The 25,946-nt window shown below is 39.5% G+C and overlaps 1 protein-coding gene across 2 annotated transcripts in view; it reads left to right on the top strand.

The window, feature by feature from the left end:
• baiap2l1a (BAR/IMD domain containing adaptor protein 2 like 1a) overlaps nucleotides 1–24,359 on the top strand; it is a 131,950-nt gene extending 107,591 nt beyond the window's left edge. Inside the window, exons 13-14 of one of the 2 annotated variants that reach the window (XM_073060180.1) lie at nucleotides 15,632–15,672; nucleotides 21,145–24,359. In XM_073060180.1, coding sequence (XP_072916281.1) covers nucleotides 15,632–15,672; nucleotides 21,145–21,217 — 114 coding nt within the window. In that variant the 3' untranslated portion in view covers nucleotides 21,218–24,359. Of the gene's footprint in view, nucleotides 1–15,631; nucleotides 15,673–21,144 lie in introns of those variants that run through there. The other variant, XR_012100729.1, reaches the window with a different exon arrangement.
• The last annotated feature ends 1,587 nt before the right edge of the window (nucleotides 24,360–25,946 follow it).

Here is a 25,946-nt window from a genome sequence, read left to right as displayed (position 1 = left end):
CCTTTGACAATGTCCAGAATAACAGGGTGATCTATTAGGTTAGGTAAAATGGGATTTAGGGGTGCTGGAGAAGTGTATTCAGAAATGGCTCAGTATTAGGAAGCAAAGGATGATGGTTGAAGATCGATTCTCCAGCTAGAAGCTTGTGATATGGGGTGCCCCAGGGTCAGTTATGAAACTTTCTGTTATTCAGTATGTGGATAGTTTGAATATAAATGTACATTTCTTGATTAGCTAGATCGTGGATGCTAAATTAGGGAATCTTGTTCATCGTGAAGCAGGTTACAATGAATTAGAGATTTTTATCAGTAATGAGATGGCCTGAGGAATGGCAAAAGGATTTTAATGTAAGTAAGTGGGAGATGATGCATTTTTGGACATAATACAGGGAATGGCAGGGCACTGATGAGGGTTGTGGACCAGAGGGACATGGGAGTATGTGGAACAGTTTGCTGAAAGTGGTTGCACAGGTAGACAAGATGGTGAAAGTGCCTAGCATGCTGGCCTTCATCAATCAAGGCCTCCAGTTTAGGAATAGGAACATTGCGTTGTAGTTCCAAGTCATTGGTAAGACCTCGTTCTGTATTGTATACATTTCTGGTCACCTTGTCGTAGGAAAGACTATGTCAAGCTGGAGAGAGTGCAGAAGAGATTTATAAGGATACTAACTGGACTACAGGGCCTGTATTGTAGGAAGGTGTTCACTATGCTGAATCTGTATTCCTTTGAGCATAGGAAAGTGAGGGGTGACCTCATAGATGTTTATAAAATCATGAGTGGTATTGATGAGGTCATGTCTTTTCTCTGAGGATGGGGAGTACAAAACTAGAGGGTACAGGTACAAAGTAGGATGGGAGAGATTTAAGAGACCTGACGAGTAACTTCTTTGCACAGAGGGTGGTGAGTATCTGGAATGAGCTGCCAGAACAAGTGGTTGAGGTAGGTACATTTGCAACATTTAGGAGGCATTTGGGCAGAGGAGCAGCTGAATGTTGGTGACTGGGTCTAGCAGGGAGGATGCTGTGGTCAGCGTGGTCCAGCTGGGTGAAAGGCCTGTTTCTGTGCTGTATTCCTCTGACTTTATGTCTGGGTTTATTTCCATCGGAGTAATGCTGGTGCAAATGTGGATGCAGAGCATAAGGAAAGCAGAGCAGAATTGGGCCACAACCCATCCAGCCTGTGTTGTTCAGTAATGCTACTAGTGCATTTGTAATCACTTAGGCCTTTGTTACTCTCCCCCTTGTACCTGGTGAATATTTGTGATCTAAGACCAATGTATCAAACTAGCAATCGTGTTGACATGAAGGGGGCAGGGAGAAACAAAATCAAGTCCTTTCAATTCAAGACTTGGAATCACATGAAAACTCAGCCACATTAATTTGTGAGAACCAATGGGGAATAATTTTGCTTAGTGTTGATTTCATTAAAGAAACATAATTTTCTAATAATTCTCATGAGTTAATATGGCTCAGTTCTTATCTGATTGAGTTTTGCGGCCAAAAGGATTAAGTTATATTTTTTCCACTTCCTTTAGGTCAGAATGCACTTGCACAGAGGGTTGGCAGACCTGTTCCTGGACAATGCTGCTTTACTGCATGCCTCTCTTTGAGGTGCTTTAAAGGGCACACTATACAATGTGAAATCTGGCATTTGAGTTCTTTATAAGGATTTTAATCTATATGTTCTCATAACCTGAGGCAGCAGGTGATGATTCACTGTAAATCAAGGCAAAATACCATCAAATTAGAAATTTCAACTGTTTTTCTTTATTTTATATAAATAGAATCAATCTGGAGAAAGGGAAATGCTTAGGTAAAGAATTTCTCATTAAAATGAGAGGTTACCAAGTACCACATTATCATTGCCACCAGTTCATTCCAAATGTGCGTCTTTGACCATTTTCTGTCAAACAGCATGTATGATTTTAAATACAACACACTAAAAAAGAAGAAATGCAAAGAATTTATTGAATAAACAAAGTTAAGGCAAGATTCCAGTATGTGCTAAGGTTGGGAGACCTCCAGTGTCCCTGACGACTACACCTGCAAGAAGTGCATCCTGTTGCAGCTCCTAACAGATCATGTTAGGGAGCTGGAACTGGATGAACTCCAGATCATTCAAGAGGCCACGGGGTTGATCGATGGGGAGGTAGTTATACCCAAGGTGCATGACACAGGTAACTGGGTCACTGTCTGGAGGGGAAAAGGGAATAGGCAACCAGTGCAGAGTACCCCTGTGGCAGTTCCCCTCAACAACAGGTATGCTTTTGGGGGAGATGTCCAAGCAGAGGAAAGCCACAGCAGTCAGGTGACTGGCTATGTGGCTCAGAAGGGAAGGGGAGAGAAGAGGTGAGCTGTGGTGATAGTGGATTCATTGGTTAGAGGAACAGAAAGGGGGTTCTGTGGACAAGAAGGAGATTTCCAGGTAGTTTGTTGCCTCCTGGGTGCTAGGGTCAGGGACATCTCAGACTGAGTCGACAACTTTAAGTGGGAGGGTGAGCAGACATAAGTCATGATCTACATTGGTAGCAATGATATGAGTAAGATTAGTGACTAGATCCTGCAAAGTGAGTTCAGGGAGTTGGGTGCTAAGTTGAAGGACAGGACCTCCAGAGTTGTGATCTTAGGATTGCTAGCAATTCCATGAGCTTGTGAGGCCAGAAATAGGAAGATTATACAGTTTAACAAGTGGCAAAGGAGCTGGTGCAGGAGAGAGGGGGCTTCAAATTTGTGGATCACTGGGCTCTTTTCCAGGGAAGGTGGAACCTGTACAGAAGGAACGGTTTGCACTTGAACTGGACAGGGACTAATATACTAGTGAAAAAGTGTGCTAGCGCTGTACAGGGGGAAGGGGGTGGGGGTGGGAATAGTTTAATTAGAATTACAGGGAGATGAGAACTAGAGTGCCATACCAGATAGTGGAGAAAGATGTTGTTAGACCAACCTACAAAGCCAAGAATCAAAAGGTCAAACATAGAGAGACTAATGTTCTGAGCTGTGTATGTTTCAATGCAAGGACTAACTTAGGAAAGGTGGATGAGCTTTGGGCATGGATCAGCACATGGAACATTGTAGCCATTACTGAGACTTGGTTGCAGGAGGGGCAGGATTGACAGCTAAATGTTCCAGGGTTCCATTGTTTTAGATGTGATAGAGCGGAATGCATTAAAGGAGAGCGATGCCATTACTAGTCAGGGAAAATGTCACGGCAGTGCTCAGTCAGAACAGACTGGAGAACTCGTCTAGTGAGGCTTTATTGTTTAACTGAGGAATGAGAAAGGTATGATGGTGTTAAAAGGATTATATAATAGAACACCCAACAGACCTCGGGATTTAAACGAGCAAATCCGTAGAGTAATTGCAGACTGTTAGGGGGAGAAAAACATAAGATTGTGATTAGTAGGGGATTTTAACTTTCCAAATGTTGACTCAGACTCCCATACTGCCAAAAAGAGCTGGATGGGAAGGAGTTTGTAAAATGTGTTCAGGAAAGCTTCCTTAATCAGTCCCAACTAGAGAGAATCCCCTACTATTGGGGAATGAGACAGGGCAGGTGGCAGAAGTTTGTGTAAGGGAACATTTGGCATCTAATGATTATAAGGCCGTTAGTTTCAAGGTAATTATGGAAAAGCATAGGTTTGGAGAGAGTTCAGAAGAGGTTCACAAGGATGATTCTGGGAATGAAGAGGTTAACATATGAGGAGCATTTGGTAGCTTTGGGCCTATACTCGCTGGAATTTAGAAGAATATTGCGGGATCTCATTGAAACCTATCGAATGTTGAAAGGACTAGATACAGTGGATGTGGAGATGTTTCCTATGTTGGAGGGTATCCAAAACTAAAAGGCATAGTCTCAAAATTGAGGGGCGACTCTTTAGGATGGAGGTAAGGAGGAATTTTTTAGCCAGAGTAGTGAAACTGGGGAATGCTTTGCCACAGACTGTGGTGGAGGCAAAGTCTGTGTATATTTAAGGCAAAAGTTGATCATTTCCTGATCGATCAGGACATCAAAGAATAAGGTGAGAAGGCAGGTGTATGGGGTTGAGTGGAATCCAGGATCAGCCATGAAGGAATGGCAGAGCAGACTGATTAGGCTGAATGGCCTAATTCTCCTATGTCTTATGGTCCTCGGATTGAGATTCTAAACTGGAGAAAGGTTAATTTTGTTGTATCAGAAAGGATCTCAAGTCTGGATTGGGACAGGTTGTTTTCAGCAAGGCCATAGACCCTATACAGATTACAGAAGAGGAGGTGTTTGCTGTCATGAGGCAAACTTGGGTAGATAAATCCCCTGGATCTGATGAGGTATTCCTACAGACCCTGTGGGAGGCGAGTTCAGAAACTGCAGGTGCCCTAGAATATTTAAAACATCCTTGGCCACAGGCAAGGTGCTGTAGGACTGGAGGATAGCTAATGTGTTCCATTGTTTAACAAAGGCTCTAAGGAAATTACAGGCCAGTGAGCCTGACCTCAACAGAAGGAAAATTATTGGAAGGTATTCTAAGGAACTGGATGTACAAGTATTTGATAGACAGGGACTGATTAGAGATAATCAACATGGCTTTCTGTGTGGTAAATCATGTATAACCAACCTTAAGAGTTTTTTGAGGAAGTTACCAGGAAAGTTGGTGACAGCAAGTCAGTGAATGTTGTCAAATTCCTTGCTGAAGTCCATGTAGACAAGGTCCTGAATGGGATGTTGGTCAAGAAGGTTCAGTTGCTTGGCATTCAAGCTGAGGTGGTAATTTGGATTAAAAATCAGTTTTGCGGAAAAAGCCAGAGACTGGTTGTCGATGAATTCCTATGTGACTGGAGGCCGGTGATCAGTGGTGTGCCACAGGTATTGGGGCTGGGTCCATTGTTGTTTATCATCCAGATTGTTGATGTAGATAACAATGTAGTAAATTGGATCAGTAAATTTGCGGATGGCATCATAATTGGGGGTGTACTGGGCAGCGGGGAAGACTTATCAAAGCTTGCAGAGGCACCTGGACCAGCTGGAAAAATGGGCTAAAATGGCATATGGAGTTTAATGCAGACAAGTTTGAGGTGTTACATTTTGGGAGAGCCAGCCAGGGTAGGTCTTGCACAGTGAGTGGTAGGGCACCGAGACATGTGGTAGAACAGGGGGATCTGGAAATACAGATCCATTATTCCTTCAAAGTGGTGTTACAGATAATCATAAAGAAAGCTGTTGGCACATTGGCCTTCATAAATCGATAGATAGATAGATAGATACTTTATTCATCCCCATGGGGAAATTCAACATTTTTTCCCAATGTCCCATACACTTGTTGTAGCAAAACTAATTACATACAATACTTAACCCAGTAAAAAATATGATATGCATCTAAATCACTATCTCAAAAAGCATTAATAATAGCTTTTAAAAAGTTCTTAAGTCCTGGCGGTTGAATTGTAAAGCCTAATGGCATTGGGGAGTATTGACCTCTTCATCCTGTCTGAGGAGCATTGCATCGATAGTAACCTGTCGCTGAAACTGCTTCTCTGTCTCTGGATGGTGCTATGTAGAGGATGTTCAGAGTTTTCCATAATTGACCGTAGCCTACTCAGCGCCCTTCGCTCAGCTACCGATGTTAAACTCTCCAGTACTTTGCCCACGACAGAGCCCGCCTTCCTTACCAGCTTATTAAGACGTGAGGCGTCCCTCTTCTTAATGCTTCCTCCCCAACACGCCACCACAAAGAAGAGGGCGCTCTCCACAACTGACCTATAGAACATCTTCAGCATCTCACTACAGACATTGAATGACGCCAACCTTCTAAGGAAGTACAGTCGACTCTGTGCCTTCCTGCACAAGGCATCTGTGTTGGCAGTCCAGTCTAGCTTCTCATCTAACTGTACTCCCAGATACTTGTAGGTTTTAACCTGCTCCACACATTCTCCATTAATGATCACTGGCTCCAAACGAGGCCTAGATCTCCTAAAGTCCACCACCATCTCCTTGGTCTTGGTGATATTGAGACGCAGGTAGTTTGAGTTGCACCATATCACAAAGTCCTGTATCAGTTTCCTATACTCCTCCTCCTGTCCATTCCTGACACACCCCACTATGGCCGTGTCATCAGCGAACTTCTGCACATGGCAGGACTCCGAGTTATATTGGAAGTCTGATGTGTACAGGGTGAACAGGACCGGAGAGAGTACGGTTCCCTGTGGCGCTCCTGTGCTGCTGACCACCGTGTCAAACCTACAGTCTCCCAACCGCACATACTGAGGTCTATCTGTCAAGTAGTCCACTATCCAATCCACCATGTGAGAGTCTACTCCCATCTCCATTAGTTTGTGCCTTAAGATCTTGGGCTGGATGGTGTTAAAGGCACTAGAGAACAGCATTGAGTACAGGAGTTTGGTTGTATGTTGAAGTTGTTGCTGAGGCCTAATTTGGAGTATTGTGTGCCACTCTGGTCACCTACCTACAGGAAAGATGTCAATAAGATTAAAAGAGTACAGAGAAAATTTACAAGGATGGACCTGAGTTATAGGGAAAGATTGAAGAGGTTAGGATCTAATTCCCTAGAGTGTAGAAGATTGAGGGGAGATTTGATGGAGATATACAAAATTATAGTGGGTATAGTTAGGGTTAATGCAAGCAAACTTTTCCACTGAGGTTGGGTGAAACTAGAGGTCATGGGTTAAGTAAAAGGTGAAATGTTTTGAGGGGAACATGAGGGGAAACTTCACACAGAGGGTAGTAAGAGTGTAGAATGACCTGCTTGTGCAAATGGTGGGTGTGGGTCCAATTTCAACATTTAAGAGAAGTTTGGATGTGCACAAGAGTGGGAGAGTATGGTCTGGGTGCAGGTCAATGGGACTAGGCAGAATGATGGTTCAGCATAGACTAAATGAGCCAAAGGGCCTGTTTCTGTACTGTGGTGTTCTATGACTATGACTAGAAATTAAATAAATCAGCAATGAATTGAAACAACTGCCGGAAACATTTGTGTCTCAGTCTTGAGGAGACAAAGGGATAAAACTGAGATAGCAGAATATAAAACCAAAATACTTATGGATTAAATGCAAGTTCAGAAAACCAGCAAGCCAATATACAATAGCTGACAGCAACAGAACTATAAGATTGTAAGATATAGGAGAGGAATTAAGCCATTTGTCCCATCGAGTCTACTCCATCATGGCTGATCCAATTTTCCTCTCAACCCCAATCTTCTGCCTTTTCCTCGTATCCCTTCATTCCCTGACTAATCAAGAATCTATCAACCTCTGCCTTAAATTTGCATAAAGACTTGCTCTCCACACCTGCCTGGCAGTGAATTCCACAGATTCGCCACTCTCTAGCGAAAGAATTTCCTCTTCATCACCGTGCTATTCTGAGGTTGTGTTATTTGGTCCTAGACTCTCGCACCATTTTGAATGTTCTGAAAAAACCCAAAACTCCTGAGTTTTATGAGCATTGCTGTTTAGAACTGCAATAAACCAGTGGTCATAAAATCTTGCGTATTTACAATCAGCATAGTTTACAAAACAGTTCCTCCATTAACAAGGTGCAGACTTAAAACTCCAATTTGAAGTGAGATAGATAATCATTGTTACTAGATATAACTATAGAAAAAGGTGAAATTAAGAATGGGTGAAGAAATAGTTACTGAAAAGCAATGGTGTATAATGAAATGAATTTAGAACTGAGGGGCGAGAATGACCACCTTTGGAATTTAAATTACTTAGTATTTTGAAAACTCAGTTTCTTATTCTTATCCATTATAAACAAAAAAAAAGAGCTGTAAATCTATATGATGTTAAAGATCAAAGTAAATGTATTATCAAAGTATGTAGGAGACTAATTTTCTTGTGGGCATTCACAGTAGATACAAAAAGTACAATAGGATCCATGGAAAAACTACACGCAAACAACCAAATGCAAATCAAGACAAACTGTACAAATACTTAAAATCACAATGGTAAACATGTAATACTGAGAACATGAGTTGCAATCGTTGAAAAACAGGATTGTAGAATTGTTCAGTGTCGAGGTGAGTGAAGTTACCCGTGCTGGTTCAGAAGCCTGGTGGCTGTAGGGTAATAACTGTACCTGAACCTGGTGGCATGGGTCCTAAGGCTCCTGTATCTTCTTCCCAATGGTAGCAATGAGTAGAGAGCATGGCCTGGATGGTGGGGGTCCTTGATGCATGTTCATTTTAGGACCAGGGCTAACGGGGGGAAATGGGGGGTGGAGATAGCTTCTGATTTGTATTTAAGATAAAGAAAAATTATCGACAAAGTGTACTTCAGTGAAAAATCTCGATTGATTTGCACAGCTTGTCTTGTGTTAAGTTAGCCATATAAATATTGTAGCATGAGAGATGATGAAATTCTGCTCATGTTTTCAGTGTGTTGTAATGAATAAATAATTTTGAGGATTAGTTGGTTCTGAAGTGCAATGGCCAAATTTCCTTGAGTCATAAAGAAGAAAATGTAAGAAATTTAGAATTCCACACTGAAACAAAGGTTTTGTTGGGGCTTAAGCAGAGCCAGGTTTGAGGAAAGGGTGTAGTAACTTTGTGCTGTGAATGACCTAGAAATGCCTTTTGGTAACATTGTCAAAAATAGCATGATCCCCAAGAGTACTGGCATTATTTTCCCTGAGCATACAGTTTTAGCAAAATTTGAATGTGCATATTTTAAAACATTTACAAGCCTTGCTGTACACCTGTGAGCTATCTTTAGAAGTGGGTACTCCCTGCATTGTTTTCAGATGCATTGATAATAACTACAAATTCAACTTTGATCAAAACAGGCAATATAATCAATGCCTGTGAAGTTGTTAAAAGCCAATGTGTAAAAGCTGAAACCAATGCATTTAGTGGTAGTGATAAATTGGGCTGGGAACTTGGAGTCTTGATATTTGGATCAGCATGTTCTTTGTAATTGTTTTATTAATCTATTAAGGATTTATTGCCATTGAATGAAGTGCTTGGCAGAGCAGTTTGCTTGCAGCTCCACAGATGATTCATGTGACACGAACAGGCGATTCTATCTGAAAAGAGCCAATTTCTTCAATTTAATAAAGCTACTAGTTAATGTTTAATATAGGAAGACATGCAATATGAGTGAGGTTCTCATTTGCACCTATCCCGAAGCATTAAACTCTGTGTTTCTATCATTTGCTGCTGTATCATAGTGTTCTACGAGTTACTGGAGGGGTGGGAGAAACAACCTACGATCTATCTAATATCCACATATATACACACTTTGACCTTGTGCATCTTCCAAAAATACAAGATTATATCTTGTAGAACTTAATTTTAAGAATTGTGTTAAAGACATTAATTTTTTTTATTAATGGGGAGTTCTCTGGAGGTCACTCATATTGTTGCATAGTTCCGTAAGCAGAGTTTGCCTGCTCAGACCTCCCCGGTTAGCTATTTTTAGCTTGTGAGCTTGCTACAGGCTATTTGAATAGAGGGTAATTTTAACATCTTCACCCAGTGTTTATGCTCAATAAAATCAAGAGCAAAAGAATTCTGTTTCTATTCCTGTTCCCAGTTTACAAAGTGGGAGCCATTGTGATTGGAGACTTTTCTTTTGATTGAACTAGTGTTCCCATTAGTTTTTTTACTCATTAGATATCCAATCTGGGGTTTTTACTTTATTTTAAAACTGTAGTAGGATTTTTCTTGTTGTAAACCCACTCAATAACACCCAACCATCGCCTCTACTTAAATCCCTTGTGCAATCTCTGCTGCACCTGGTGCCCAAGGGGGTAGACCCTTGCTCTCTGTCCTCATCTTCCAACCCACCAGCCTCCATTTTCAATGGATCATCCACTGCTATTTCCACCACTTTTAACAGGAAGCCACTTCCCTCTCTGGCCCATAGGGTCATTTCCCCTAAAAGTGGAGAACTGAATGTCTCACTATCAATGACAACTGTGTGTGTGTGGTATCTACAGAACAAATGAACATTAAGTTTGTTGTTGTGTGGGACATCACAGCAGCTGGAGGAATTAAGACATCTGATTTACTATTCTTCCTTGCCTTAGTTCTTTAGCTGGTTCAAGTTTGGACAGACGGCTAATTCATTTTGCAGCAACTTTCATTATGTTCCCAATCTCTTTTAAACCCATTATCAGAATATAGATATTAAGGTAATTATCTTGAAAGGCACATGCATAGTATAAAATGTTGATTTTATTAAACATTTTATTTTCTAAATATTAGCTTAGTCTTTTTTAAAACCTTTTTTTTTATCAAACGTTAATGTGTTAGAAAGACGGAATTTTAGCCCCTGTGTCATATGCTGGATCTCATGATTGACTATCTATCCAAGTTTGCCGATTGTCTGCTCTCAGACCATGCAGTTTTCCCAGGACCTGTCATGATTTTTAGTGGCCTAATTTGATAGATGAATAGCTTTGGAGAATTAATGGCTGGTAGCAATAGTCACAGACAGAAAATATGAGCATAGAACATAGAGTAATGCAGTACAGTACAGGCTCTTCAGCCCACAATGTTATGCTAATCTTTTAAACTACTGTAAGGTCCATCTAACTCTTACCCTCCCACATACCCGGACATTTTTCTGTCATTCTTGTACCTATCTAGGAGGCTCTTAAATGTCCCTAATGTATCTAACGTTATAATCTGGTGGTTCTTGCTTTAAATGAAGTGAATAACTGTGGATTCCTTAAGCTGTGAACTTGGCATGCCTTGTGTCCTGCTATGGGTCAGGTATGACTTCTTTACCGAAAAGTGGATCATGTCAAATACAGTGTGCTACTCTGTATTTCTGCAGATGCTAGAAATACAGAGTAGCACACACAAAATGCTGGAGGATCTCAGCAGGTTGGTTAATAACTGCTTATTAATTGCTGGTTCTTAAATGTGTAGTTTATCTCTAACTTTTGACACTTTACATGTTTTAGCCATCATTCAGAACTGAGTGCCATTCTTTAAGTGGGATAATTTTCCCCTCCGTATTGTGACATATTTGTCCCTGCCCACATCCTGACCTTTTCCTTAGCCTTTTTGCACAGTGCATTCTCGAAAGATCTTCCCTCAAATTTTGTAAGTGCATTTTATTTAAGTTGGTGATACTGATATAAACTCACAAGGGGCATAGATAAGTCAGTGCACGTGGTCTTTTACCCAGGGTTAGGGAATTGAGATCTCGAGGGCATACTTTTTGGGTGAGAGGGAAGAGGTTTAATAGAAACCTGATAGCAGCTTTGAGAGCATTGCTAATCAAGGAAGGTATCGCTGTGTGTCTTGGTGTTAATCAAAGGTTCTGAGTATGTCATTGATGCCGTGCACTGTTACATGGAATCACTTGTAGGTAGGGAAGGAGTAGCAGCTAAAGGAAAATGTTTTGCCCATAGTGTGGACAGATTTAAAATGAGCTGCCAGAACAAGTGCCTGAGGCCGATACCGTAATGGCATTTAAAAGGTACTTGGACAGGTACGTGCATAAGAGAGGTATAAACTCTAAACTTTAGAGGGAAATGGACCGAATGGGAATCATGATTGGCATAGTCAGTGGGCTGAAGGCCATTCCTGTGCTTTTGGACCTGAGGTTATTTGCCCTCTGTATTGCTGTATCTATAATTCTATCATGTGATCACTTCTCTCAGGATCTTTAACTACAGAATCTCTTAATGATTCTACCTCATTGCACCTGTCAAACTCTACAATAGCCTGTTACTGGGTAAATTCCGTAACATATTGCTCTAAGAAATGATCCCTGGTGCATTCCATTTGACTGCTAAGTGCAATTAATATACAGATTTAAAATTGTGTGTGATAATTGCATTTCCCTTCTGACATCCATTAATATTGTCCCATTTTTCCTATTTGAGGCAACACTTTGTGGGCCTATAAACCACTTCTAGCTGTCACCTTTACCTGCTGTTTCTTATTGCCACTCAGCTGATTTAATCTAATAATCCACTGCTTTTATATCACCACTGAGAATACCTAATGCTTCTCTTGATTAGCAATGCTCCCAAAGCTGCTATCAGGTTTCTATTAAATCTCTTCCCTCTCACCCAAAACCAGATCTCAATTCCCTAACCCTGGGTAAAAGACTGTGTGCATTGACCCAGTATCTTCAAATAAAAGTCCATTGCAAAGGATTGAGGGAAGATTTGTCCGGAAAGTACTGAGTAAAAAGGCCAAAGCAAGGGTCAGGATGTGAGCATTGGCAGATAGCTCACAATGCTGAACAGAAATTTATCCAAATCAAAGAAGGATACAGTTTTTAAAAAGAAGTTTACAAAACTATCAACCACCTTTCTGTAGTTGCCTATTTTTTTGAAACATCAAATACCTAAAATATTAAGTACCCTCTCCTAATCACCTTACATTGCTGATCCTGTAATGGTATCAATCTCACTTCTGCGCAGTCATTTCATCTGCCTTGTTACAGGCATTAAGGTACAGATCATAATTTTCACTTGAATTTAATTTAATTCCTGTCGTGCATGTTCGTCTAAAGTTTTCTGACCTTTTCTGTTGTCCTTCAGTTTCCCCCTTACTGCTCTATCAGTTTTTAATTCAAACTTCCTAGAACTTGAACCAATCTAATCATTTCAGCTGCACAGACAAAATGCTAGAGGAATTCAGCAGGTCTGGCAGCATCTATGGAGGGGAATGAACAGTCATCATTTTGCACCAAGACCCTTCTATTGTGATGGTGTCTCTGCCCAAAATGTCAACTGTTTATTCCCCTTCATAGATGCCACCTGACTTGAGTTCCTCAACATTTTGTGTGTTGGTCTAGATTTCCAGCGTCTGCAGAATCTCATGTTCAAGTTTATTGTCATTCAACTGTGCATATGTATACAGCTAAACTAGTTTGTGGAGCAGACTCAATTGGCCCAATAGCTTAATTCTGCCCCTGTATTTTATGGATTTTTATGGTCTGAATGAAACATTGCTCCTCTGGAACCAAAGTAACCATATAACAATAACAGCACGGAAACAGGCCATCTCGGCACTTCTAGTCCGTGGCGAATGCTTACTCTCACCTAGTCCCACTGACCCACACTCAGCCCATAACTCTCCATTCCTTTCCTGTCCATATACCTATCCAATTTCACTTTAAATGACAATACCAAACCTGCCGCTACCACTTCTACTGGAAGCTCATTCCACACAGCTACCACTTTCTGAGTAAAGAAATTCCCCCTCGTGTTACCCTTAAACTTTTGCCCCCTAACTCTCAACTCATGTCCTCTTGTTTGAATCTCCCCTACTCTCAATGGAAAAAGCCTATCCACGTCGACTCTATCTATCCCCCTCATAATTTTAAATACCTCTATCAAGTCCCCCCTCAACCTTCTACGCTCCACAGAATAAAGACCTGACTTGTTCAACCTTTCCCTGTAACTTAGGTGCTGAAACCCAGGTAACATTCTAGTAATATTTCTAGTACAAAACACGGTAAATATAGTAGTCCTCAGCACATGTAATTTGTGTTAACTATTTAGCTAATGTGCTGACTATGATCCTAGTTATATGATTTGCCGTGATATTGCACCCTACAGTTTTCAAATGAAGCCCATCTCAACAGAGCAGCTCTCCTGCCTTCGTACTAGTGTGGTTGCCCATGAATCAGAACTCATTTCTCCCACACCAAGCTTTGGCTTGTGTTTACTTTTTTATTCGCTCTCTGCCAATATGCATGTGGCTAGGTAACGATCTTCATGGTTTACCTATTCAATTTTGCCCAGGCCACTCATAATCCATCTGTTTAAAAACTCCTCCCTAGCCCTGCCTATGTTAGTACCAATGGTGACGGGAACAACTGTTTCCTTTTCCAGTTTTTGTTCAGGGAAAATATTTGTAAGATCTCTTGCCTGCCAGTTTCTTATCACAAGTTCATGTATTTTTTCAGAATATTTAATTCCCTTTTGTCTCTGCTTTTGAACACATTTAACGTTAATGTGTGACCACTGAATTAAGGGAATGCTGCCATTAAGAATGTGTTTTAATAACTCAGGTGTTGGTTTGTTGACGAGATGATCTACGTACCAATTTTCTATCTAAATACTGCCATCCGGTGGTTAATGTGTGTATTGCAAAAGAAGACAACATTCAGCTGATTTATTACTGGAACATGAGGTTCCAGACTATGCTTTGTGGTTCCACTGTAACAATATTAGGAGGTTATGTTGCAACTTTATAAAACTCTCATTAGGTCGTATCTGGAGTATTTCTGGTTGCTTGAATACATACTGATGATGTAGATTGAATCACTAGAACAAACTAAAGCATTAGTGATACAAGGTTTCAAACCCAGAAACATTAAACTTTAATATACCCACTGTAGCAGTTTTATATTTCTTTAACTAAATACTGATGAAAACAACTGTTGATTTAAAGAAATTCATTATCTTTTACCAGTTAAATTCAGTTTACTTATCCCTGCCTTGCTAGATTGGGGTGGGGGGGGGGGGGAAGTGGTAAATGCTGAAAATCTGAAATGAAACAAAATGCCACAAATAGCTTTTCAGGGAAAAAAAATGAAACTATGTTTCTGGTCAATAATCTTTCATCAAAATGACTGGGTTATTTTGTTAGATCTGAGCTGCCTGATTATCAGAATTGAATCAAAGTTATCTATCAGTTAAAATCAGTTCAGGATTACCTATGGCAATAATAGTCATACTATAATTAATATAAATCAAATTCCCTCTTAAACACCAAGCTCCCTCTTTGACTAAGTAATGAGCACAAAATGCTGGAAGAACTTGGCAAGTCAGGCAGCATCTATGGAGGAGAATATGCTGCCAGACTTGCTGAGTTCCTGCAGTATTTTGTATGCATTCTCTGGATTTCCAGCCTCTACAGGATTATTTGTTTATTTTTTGTACTGAAGTATACTTTTTTGGGGGGGAAATGGCCAAAGGATTGGCAACTATGGACGATAATTGTAGTTATTCTTAATATACCTAGTCAAAGAACATCTTGAAGGTTTAGGACACTGACTGATGCAGGCTTTCCAACAAAGATCTCTGTTGTGTATGCTCCAGAGATTCGAGCGGTGTAGCACCTCTTTTCCTACCCTGGTGTTGATCAGCATAAACATACGAACAATCCCCATTTTCCCCACTGAAATTGTAGCACAAATTTCAACTTTTTTTTCTTGCAGAATTAATTCTATTATCCATCTGTCTAGTGAAAAGCACAGTACAATATCTATCAGAATCAGGTTTATCACTGGCATGTGATGTGAAATTTGTTGATTTAGCAACAGCAATTCAATGCAATACATAATATAGAAGAAAAAAAGTACACCTACAATGTATTATTGTCCAAACGTGGTAAATTAGGGACAGCATGGTAGCATAGCAGTTAGAGAAATACAGTCACAGTGCCGGTGACCCAGGTTCAATTCCTGCCACTGTCTGTAAGGAGTTTGTACATTCTTCCTGTGATCGTGTGGGTTTCTTCCGGGTGCCTTGGTTTCCTCCCACATTCCAATGACGTACAGGTTAATTGGTCACATATGTAATAGGGCAGCACGGGCTCATTGGGCCGTAAGGGCCTGTTACCACTCTGTATACCAAATAAATAAAACTAATTTAATGTGGTTATGGTTTGCTTTTTAAAATGTATGTATTTTCTGTGTGATCTAATTTCTGTTTCCGCCTTTAGAGTTCAGAGGTGAATGGCACTATGAAACCACCTTTCCTCAGGTAAGACATATTGCCACAACTTTACGAGTGTGCTCAAAAGCAGCGTGTTTTGAAAATCAATGAAACTGCAATGTTGGAACAGGTCAGGCAGCATCTGTGGTTAGAGAAATAACATTTCAAATCAAAAGACCTTTTATGGAAACTGGGTAAGAGCAAGAGGCAGCCACATGGTAGAGAAATTGGAGTTGAGATGAACAGACAAGTGGTATTCGTAGAGTTTCTCAAGAAGGTTGATATGGATATGGTGCACTGAGGTGCCTGTGTTAAGTGCTATATGACTCTTACTGCTTAAGGTTAGTTTCTGTAATAGATTGAGGTTATTTTTGCTGTGGGATTGGCTGTTAATTTGTTGAACAACTTTGTCACCTTCATTTTTTTCCCCATTGGCAATTCATTCCCTTTGGCAATCCTGACAGGGCAACATGAGGTAATGGAGTTAGGATCATAGAAAACTACAGAACAGAAAGAGGCTCTTCAGCCCATCCACTGTGCCAAACTGTTATTCTGCCTATTCCCATCAACCTCACCTGGACCATAGTCTTCCATATGCCATCCTTCCATGTACTTATCCAAACTTATCTCAAATGTTGCAACTGAACCTGAATCCTCCACTTCTGGCAGCTCGTTCTACTCCTCATACCACTGTCTGAAGAATTGCCTCCTCAAGTTCCCCTCAAGTATTTCACCTTTCATGCTTAACCTCTTGCCTTGAGTACTAGTCTCACCTAATTTGGTCGAAAAAGTCTGCTTGCTTATCTACACCCCTCATAATGTTGTATGCCCCTATCAAATCTCCCCTCATTCTCCTATGCTCCAAGGAATAAAATCCTAATCTATTCAAGCTTTCCCTATAACTCAAATCCTCAAGCCCCTGGAGAGTGGAAAAGATCAAAGCCTATAGCAGTGATGACTTAAAGGAAAAAAAATAGCCAGTTCTGATGTATTCAGAGAAAGTAAGTTATCAGAAGTTGGAGACTTGCGTATTGAGTCCAGAAGGTTGCAAGGTGCCCAGGCAGAAAATCAGGTCCTGTTTGTCAAGCTTGCATTCGACGGTGAGGAAGGTCAGAAACATGGGTCAGAATGGGATGGAGAATTAAAGCAACAGGCAATGAAAAATTTGGTCACTACTACAGCAGAATCAGGTTTACTGCATTTGATGTTCACAATGTGGTCATCTTTTGAGCACAGACTGATCAATTGCTTTGTGCAGTGCAGTAATCTGTTATCTCACCTGGGTTTCAACCAGCTGTTCCGGTTTCCTCCCACACTCCAAAGACCTACAGTTAGTAGGTTAATTGGACACATGGTTGTAATTAGCTGGCACAGGCTCCTTGGGCCAGAGAGGTTTGTTACTGTGCTGTATCTCTAAATAAACAAATAATGTAGCAAATTTTATGGGCCTGTGGTAGTGGTAGGGAAATTATTGGAGAAGGTTCTTGGGGATAGCATTAGGGACAGTCAGCATGGCTTTGTGCAGGGGAGGTCACATTTTGATTAAGTTTTTTTGAGGTGATGAAGACAATTGGAGGAAGGGGTAGTGGATGTTGTATACCTAGACTTTAATAACACCTTCAACAAGATACTTTATGGCACATGGAAGATCCAGAAGATTAAAACATATGGAATCCACAGTGATTTGATAAAATTCAAAATTAGCTTGGCTACAGACCACGAGGGCAGTGGTGGAGGAGTGCTATTCAGAGTGGAAATCTGTGACCAGTGTTGTTCCACTGAGATGAATGCTGGGATCTGTGATAATGAAACTATTAAACAGTTCCCTAAAACAATAAGTTGGATTCTTGACCTCACAAACTACCTCATTACGGCCTTTCACCTTATTGTTTACTTGGACCACACCTTCTCTGTAACTGCACCACTTTATGCTGGGCTCTGTTATTGTTTTCCCTTGTACTACCTCAGTGAACCGTTGAAACAAGATGAGCTGTTTCTCACTGTAGCTCAGTACATTTGACAATTATAAATCGATCTACAACATATTTTGCAGCATAAGACATAGGAACAGAATTAGGCCCATCAAGTCTGCTTTGTCAAAGCATATCTTCAAACATGCAGGCTCTACCAAGGCAGCTTGTTGGTTGGAAGCCCTCTGTTGATCAGGATCAGCCATGGATGCGCATCCTAACTCTCTATGCTGCCAACTACGGTTGAGAGCCCCATCTGCCCAGAATGACTGGTTTTAAGGCACCAGTAACTCACCTTTTTCCCTTTTCCTGTCAGTAGAAATGGTTTGCCAGGGCTTAGTAGCTAAGCTATACGGGAAGGCCAGAAGCTTGGTTGTCAGAGGCTATTTGAGACGCACGGAATTGAAAGCATTTAGTAGGCACTTCACATGATGGATCATATACAAAAAAAAATTGAAGTAATAGTGATGTGTGGACACTGAAAAAACATTTGACTCAGTTAATTGGAATTTTCTTTACAGTTTTGTATAGATTTGGTTTCCATGACACAATTATTAAAACTATACAGGCACTATATGGCAACCCTACTGCTAGGATTAACATCAATGGATATTTATCAAATAGTTTTACCTTAGAAAGGGGCACGAGACAAGGTTGTGCATGGTCACCGCTACTCTTCGCATTAAATCTGGAACCATTAGCTCAATACATCAGACAAAATGAAGATATCAAGGGAATTACTATTAAAGCGACAGAGCATAAATTGGCCTGTTACGCGGATGACATTTTGATCTATCTAGGGCAAACAACATACTCTTTACCTAAACTGATGCAATCCTTTGAACAATATGGTCAATTATTAGGATACAAGATCAGCATAGATAAAACCCAATTACTTTCATATAACTACAGCCCACCAAGAGAAATTGAAAGTAGATATCCCTGGGCATGGCACACAGAGTCTTTCAAATATTTGGGCATCATTATGCCAAAAGATCTGGCAAGATTATCAGAATGCAATTATCAGACTATATATAAAAAAAAATTAAGGAAGATATAACAAGATGGAACCTAATTCCTTTTTTCAGTCTCAGTTCAAGGATGAATCTATTAAAATGAATATACTGCCCAGACTATTATCTCTTTCAGACCCTACCAATAGAGATTAATCAAAATCAATTCAATGAATGGAACAAAATGTTATCAAGATATATTTGGCAAGGTAAAAGGCCTAGAGTCATCTCAAAACTTTGCAACTAGCCAAGGAAAAGAGGGGATGGGGCTTACCTTCTCTTAGAGATTATTATTTTGCAGCACAGTTGAGAGCTGTGATACGTTGGTGCAACCCATCATATGACGCTCAATGGAAAAACATTGAGGAGGGGATACTTCCCATCCCCATACAGGTAATTTTGACTGATAACAACCTACAAAGGTACATAAATACTATTGATAACCCAAGGGTGGAATGGCCTCTTAAAATATGGAAAACTATTATAAAAGAATATAAACCAGAGGGAGATTCTTAAATGGTGTGCATATGACTCGGATTTTATCCCAAATAAACTGGATGTTAGATTTAAGGACCGGACAGCTAAAGGAATAACAGTTCTTCGCAATATAATGAAAGAAGGAATACTTCAGTTTTGAAATGCTAAAAGAGAAACACTTACTAGAAAAACAAGACTTTTATCGGTATTTACAGATGCAACAATATGTTAATAGGATGGTTAAAAATGTAACCAAGGCAAGAATATGTTTGATAGAGCTATTTGGAAAAGCATATAATTCAGACAATAGAAACATAGAAAATAGGTGCAGGAGTAGGCCATTCGGCCCTTTGAGCCTGCACCGCCATTCAGTATGATCATGGCTGATCATCCAACTCAGAACCCTGTACCTGCTTTCTCTCCATACCCCCTGATCCCTTTAGCCACAAGGGCCGTATCTAACTTCCTCTTAAATATAGCCAATGAACCGGCCTCAACTGTTTCCTGTGGCAGAGAATTCCACAGAGAGTAGTAGTAGAATAGTAGTAGAATCATTTCAAGCGTGTGTATAAGGGTTTGTCAAATCTTATCTTAAAACACATTCAACTTCATACAATAAAACAAAATGGGAGAAGGAAGGAGGGATAATTATATCTGAGGAAGAATGGACAATAATATGGAGGTGTCAATGGAAGTGTACCAGTTCACAGAAATGGAGGGAGTTTGGATGGAAAAACTTGATATTTTATTACACCGTCTCAGAAATCCCATTATGATGGTAACCTCCCTGTTTGCTGGAGAAATTGTGGAAATCAAAATGCAAATCATTATCATATTTTTTGGGACTGCCCTGTTATCAGAAACTATTGGAGGGGGATACACAATGCCCTACAAGACATCTTTAAATGTGAAATACCCTTGGAGAGTAAGACCATATATTTTGGATATATACCTCAAGAATGGTTGAAAAGAGATAAATATTTAATGAATATATTGCTGGTCGCTGGTAAAAAGACTTTTACTAGGAAATTGTTATCACAGAAGAGTCCAACCTTAAATACATGGATGGAAATTACAATGGACGTTTACAAAATGGAGAAGATAAAAGCATCTGTTAATCATAAGTTGGAACAATTTGATTCATACTGGGAAAAATGGTTTAACTACATAACACCTCATAGGCCTGATTTTATTCTCACAAATCAATGAATATGTTGTAAAAAAAAATAATCACTTCCTACTTGTACATAGTTTTCTCCTTTCACTTGTTCTTTCTTTCCTCTCTTTTCTATAGGTGTATGCCTTAGATAAATATTATGTGAAGATTTGTGGCATATATGACTATATGATGTATATGTACAATATCTGAAATACATCTTATGGAAATGTTTGATGATTAACTTCAATAAAAAATAAATTACAAAAAAAAAAGAAAGCATTTAGTAGGTAGTGGGAGCTTATCCCCACTACTACCCCCGGCTATGACAATCTTAAGGAATTCGCCCAGCTCTGAAGGGACCACCAGTTACTGAAAATTCATGCTCAAGTCTCTGTCCTAATTTGAAAATGTATCAGTCTCTAATCAATATTGTGGTTCCATCCTAAAAATCATAACCCAGCAGAATGGTTGGAGTGCTATCATCACCTTGGGGATAATGAGCAATAATATCACCAATGTACATTTTTAATATTATGTTACAATTCCTACCCCAAGATTTTCTCGTAAAATAACTACAAAATGCCTCCAATCTGATCTGAGAACTCTAAACACAACTTTCTAATCACAGCCTGAATCAAAACAATTCCCATTGCTTGTATGAACACAGCTGCCAGAAAAATGTAGACATTAGTAAGAAAATTGTACTGAAGTCCAGAAACCTTATATTTACAAAGTCCTTTTCTTGGTGTAACAGCATAATTTTTTACTTTGAGGGGCCAAATACAAATTAAATATTTCCCACCCACCATATTGTGCATTTTTATGATGATGGTGGGAAAAATATTGCTCAAGCGATCTTGGTAACCTTCCAGTAACACTAACTCTTTCTGTCTTGTTGCAGTGGTGGAAATCCTTTCGCTACAGTCAAACTCCGACCAACAGTCACAAATGACCGATCGGCACCCCTTATCTAGTGCATGCGGGTAACAGATGCAACTCCTGTACCAGATGTGAAATGGCAACCAACAGACGCTATTCTAAATTGACATTATATATACAATCATGCCTTCCACACAAACTGCTGTCTCTACAGTTATCCTTGTAATATCAGTTATTTATGCTATTCAAATTAATTGTAAAGCCATTCTTATTTTAGATAATGGAGGAACGGATGCTATTACTCGTGAAAGAATTCAGCATTTACAAGGCTCTTGTTACTAGACATTTACTTGGGAAAGAAGTTGTTTTTATTAGGATTTAATCACTGTTTAAAAATGCTGTTGCCTTTCAAAATCCCACACTTCATGTTACCAGCTTGTTTAATCAAGCATTTATTCCATATAATGTTTAATAGTTAGTGAAAAATGTTTAAAAAAAAAAATCTTGTAAATGTATTACTCATTGTTTTTGTTGAGGAATAAGACTCTAAAGGCTGTGTGCGTGAGCTTTGAGTGCTCACACGTTATCAGACGCAGGCTCATTGTTTTTGAAATTGATGATCGGCTAGAGCATGTGTTTTTGGCATCAGTAATGGAAGCCATTTCAACAGGCTGTATCTATTCATTTTGTTTCTCTCAGGGATGTATGTGTTTTTTAATCTTTCTCATTCTCTATTTCTTTTTTTTTTTGAACCTTTCTCTCCTATTTACCGTCTTCCCAGCCTTTTTATTATTTATACCTAATTGGGAGCTGTTTATGGATGATGGGTACAAAATGACATAATAGATAGAATACAAAAGATATGATTGCTCCTTTTGTCCTTGATATAATTTTGCATTTTAATTTGTGTACATGCGAAACATTTTACGGATGAGCCTGAGGGGAAAGGCATTAATATGTTGTAGATCGTGGCAATTCTGACCCGAGGCTGACATTTTGCACGTCAAACCCAGTCAAAATTGATAGTGATCTATGCCAACTGTGAAGAGTTTCAGTCTCTTTCAGTTATGGATACTGATGGACTGGTGCACTTTCCCAATGTTTTCTACTTGCATTTGAGCGGCACCTTGTATCCATCGCCGCTGTAAGTAGATGCACAGCCCCACACTTCCGAAACCGAAAATGTAGCAGCAGAGCCACTTGAAGTGCATTTTAAATGTATCAGCCAAAGATTAGTTGATTTAAAGTTCAGCATATTTAATAGGTTAGTGCTATCCATTTATTTCTGGAGTTGTGCCATAGAGATGATCCTCTTTTTAAAGTGATCTATGTGCACACATGTGCTTTGTGTTTACCTCATGGTTTGAGGGGTGTTCACAATAGTAGTCGAGACTCTATGTAGCAAATGGTAAAATCCCAATAAGTAATCTGAAGATGGTAGTGTTTCTTTACCTCTGGCTGCACTTCAATCCTCATATTCCTATTGGTTCACATCTTCAGGCATGTATTCTCCAAATTTATGGGAGTTTTCCCTTCTGCATGGAGTTGAAGTATTAGTCTTTTTTTTTAATCACTTTGTCACCTGTGTCACTTTGACTTCTGGGAGTGTTTTGCTTTGTAACTCTGAGACTAGTGGCAATGCTTAAGAAATGAACACCAAATATGGAAAAGATCAGAACAAAATTAGCAGTTGTGCATTAGGACCCCACCACAACTCCTATGCCCAATGGAGCAATTGGAATAGATTATGGTTGTTCAGAGTATTTTTGAAGGATGTAAAAATGAGACCTCAATATGTAAATTAAAAAATCTTTGCATACAATAGTGCATTTTCCAAAGTGAACAAGGTGCAAAAGGCCCTTTCAATCGAGAATAAATCCTCCATTCATCCTATTCTTAAGGACTCTTTAACATTTTGACTTTTTTTTAAAAAAAAAAATCCTTTTTCAAATGTGGCAACTCAGTTTTAAGCCTGCATTTCCTCATTTTGAACTTTAGAGCTGTACATCTTGCTGTGGAGTTTAGTACTGTTGTTTCAATACTTCTGATTTTCCATAAGGCAAGCATTGCATTAAGTTGTTCAATCTGCTCTTGTTGAAAGGGAGCTTTATGGCTGCCATTGTCTTCCCCTTTCTCTATATATGCACCCACCTTCCCTCCCTTCCTCCCTCCACCCTCTCTCAACCCCGCTTCCTCTAGGCCCCAGAGATGGTGTGCATCAGATTCAGCCTAGGAAAACGCAAACAAAAGAACTGCAGACGCTCAAACTAGGAAATAAATTTTATAAATTCTGGAAAGCATAGGCAGGCCATGAATAGAATCCATGCCAAGAACAATGGACAGGAATAGGTAATGTTTTAGATCAGAAACCAGGCTCAGCAAGTCCTTCACCTGAAACATTAACCCTCTCCACACATCCTACTTGGCCTGCTGAATGTTCCCAACATTTTCTGCTTTTTATTTCTAATCTGCACATTTGCCTCTGACCTGCATTCAGCTGGCATATTAACTCGATCAGTTTCTCTTTCTTTGGTTACTCAACTGCAACGAAATATCAAGTGTAACTACCCTTGGCTCCATATACCTATCTCTACTTGAAGTGCTTAACCCAAAGATTCAATTCAGATGCAGGGAAGGGACCAGGACCTATTGCAAGTTTAACATTTAGATGGTAGATTATAGTTGCTGCACTTCAGTGATTTTCTCTGTACTCTCATTACTTTTCATTCCTTTTACCACTTTCTGCTGTGTCAGTAATTCCCTGCATTTGTCAATGATAACATGTAGTTAATCTGTCATATGCATCTCTGAATTAGTCTGTCAAGGGCAATATTAGGTTAATCCTGGCTCAGGTCTCTGTCCTGCCTTGAAACTGCAATAAGTGGAAAACTAACACTACCATCTTCAGAGTAGAAGTGACAGAGACTAAGAACCAAAGTGTTTGTTACATATGTAATGCAATGAGATAAATCGAGTTCTAAATGTTTAACTTTACGTTACTGAAGAATCTGTATTGGAATTAAATTATATCCCTATACTGGGGAGCTTATGTAGGAAAGTTTGTCCATGATGAGATTAGCAATAAGAATTCAAATATCTATCTCCAGTGAAAATGCAATAAAAATGTGTACCATGCATTGTCTAGAGATGTTTACTGTATTATAGTGTATTTTGCAGTGAGGATCTCAATTAAGCAAGATGATTTAATGTTGAATAAATGTGTGTGATGCCTCTTTATCTATTATCAACATCCTTGCCAGGACCAAGCCACTGACCTGGCTGAAAAGACTCCCTCTTGTACAATGTTTGGGGAAACCAGATTTGTAAGTGTACTCTGGGTATTTCACAGTACATATTAGTTTTCTGTATGTTGTTTTTCTGACATTACAGTGACAGCACAGCTGCGTTATAACTTCAACTAGTTATAGGTTTATTAAATTCTAATTTTGCTCACCTGAATTCTGGTTCAGCTGTGAAAAATGCAAATGTTGTGAGAAGTCTATGCAACCATTTGCAACAACTGCAATAAATTACTGATGCATGTTCCTAACTTTGTTTTCAAGCAGCCGCTGTCAAGACTGAAATCTTCTTAGCTATTGAGTTCAGCCAACAGCTTTAATATTCACCACACCAGTAGTTAATAATACATGTAAGACTTTTGAGTTTCCTTTAAATATCGAGGCTTTGGCGAGGGTGCAGAAGAAGTTTACCAGGGTAGTGTCTGCATTAGAGGGCATATGCTAAAATGAGAGCTTGGACAAACTTGAGTTGTTTTCTCTAGAGTGGTGAAGGCTGATAGAGCTTTATAAGATTGAGAGGCATAGATAAGGTAGACAGACTCCATAATTGAAATGTCTAATACCAGAAGGCATGCATTTAAGTTGAGAGGGTGTAATTTCAAAGGAGATGTGAGGGTCAAGTTTTTTTTTTACACAATGTCTAGAATGCACTGCCTGGTGTGGTGATGGAACGGTACAGGCACATTACTGTGCAGAAAAAGGAAGGAGATGAACATTGTGTAGGCAAAGGGTATTACTTAGGTTGGCCATTTGATTACTAATTTAAGTTGACCAGCACAAAGGGCCTGTTCCTGTGCTGTACTGTTCTATGTTCAGTCACTGGACCATTAATTTCACAAATGTCGGGGATTTACAGGCACAGCTTTCAATCATATCTGTAGGCCTGCTATGTACAGATTAGATCATAAAACACTGGAGTAGAACTCGGCTACTTGGCCCATTGTGTGCACTCTGCAATTAGTTGCATATTTGTCCAGAAAAATGCAATAATTATTCAGCCAGTAATGAAGTTGCCAAATGAATGACTGCCCTCATTTTTGTTAATGAATGTATGGCTGAGATGGAATTAATTGGCTGGGTTTGTTCTTTTTAAGAAAAGTTTTTAAAGGAATTTAAGGGGATTTTTTTATTATTTAACAGAGAATGATAAATTTAACGCTGCCAGAAGAGGCGGTGGAATCAGATGCAATCATTTTTGTTAAATACACATTTTGACAGATATGTAAATGGACAAGTTATAGGAAGATACAGCATTAGTAGGAGCAAATCAGAATCAAGTTTAATATCACTGGCATATGTCCTGAAATTTTTTGTTTTGCAGCAGTATATTGCAATACATAATAATAAAAAAAAACTAGAAATTATAATTAGAAAACAGATTTAAACTAAATAAGTAGTGCAAAAAGAGCACTAAACGGAGTGAGGTAGAGTACATGGATTCATTGTGTCCGTTCACAATGGCATTAGTGTAGGGGGCAGAAAGGTCAACATAGATGTGCTAGGCTCAAGGACCTACCGGTACTTC

The sequence above is a fragment of the Hemitrygon akajei genome, chromosome 11, assembly GCF_048418815.1.
Source record: "Hemitrygon akajei chromosome 11, sHemAka1.3, whole genome shotgun sequence".
NCBI lineage: Eukaryota > Metazoa > Chordata > Chondrichthyes > Myliobatiformes > Dasyatidae > Hemitrygon > Hemitrygon akajei.
This window is presented reverse-complemented; position numbering and strand designations above follow the sequence as displayed.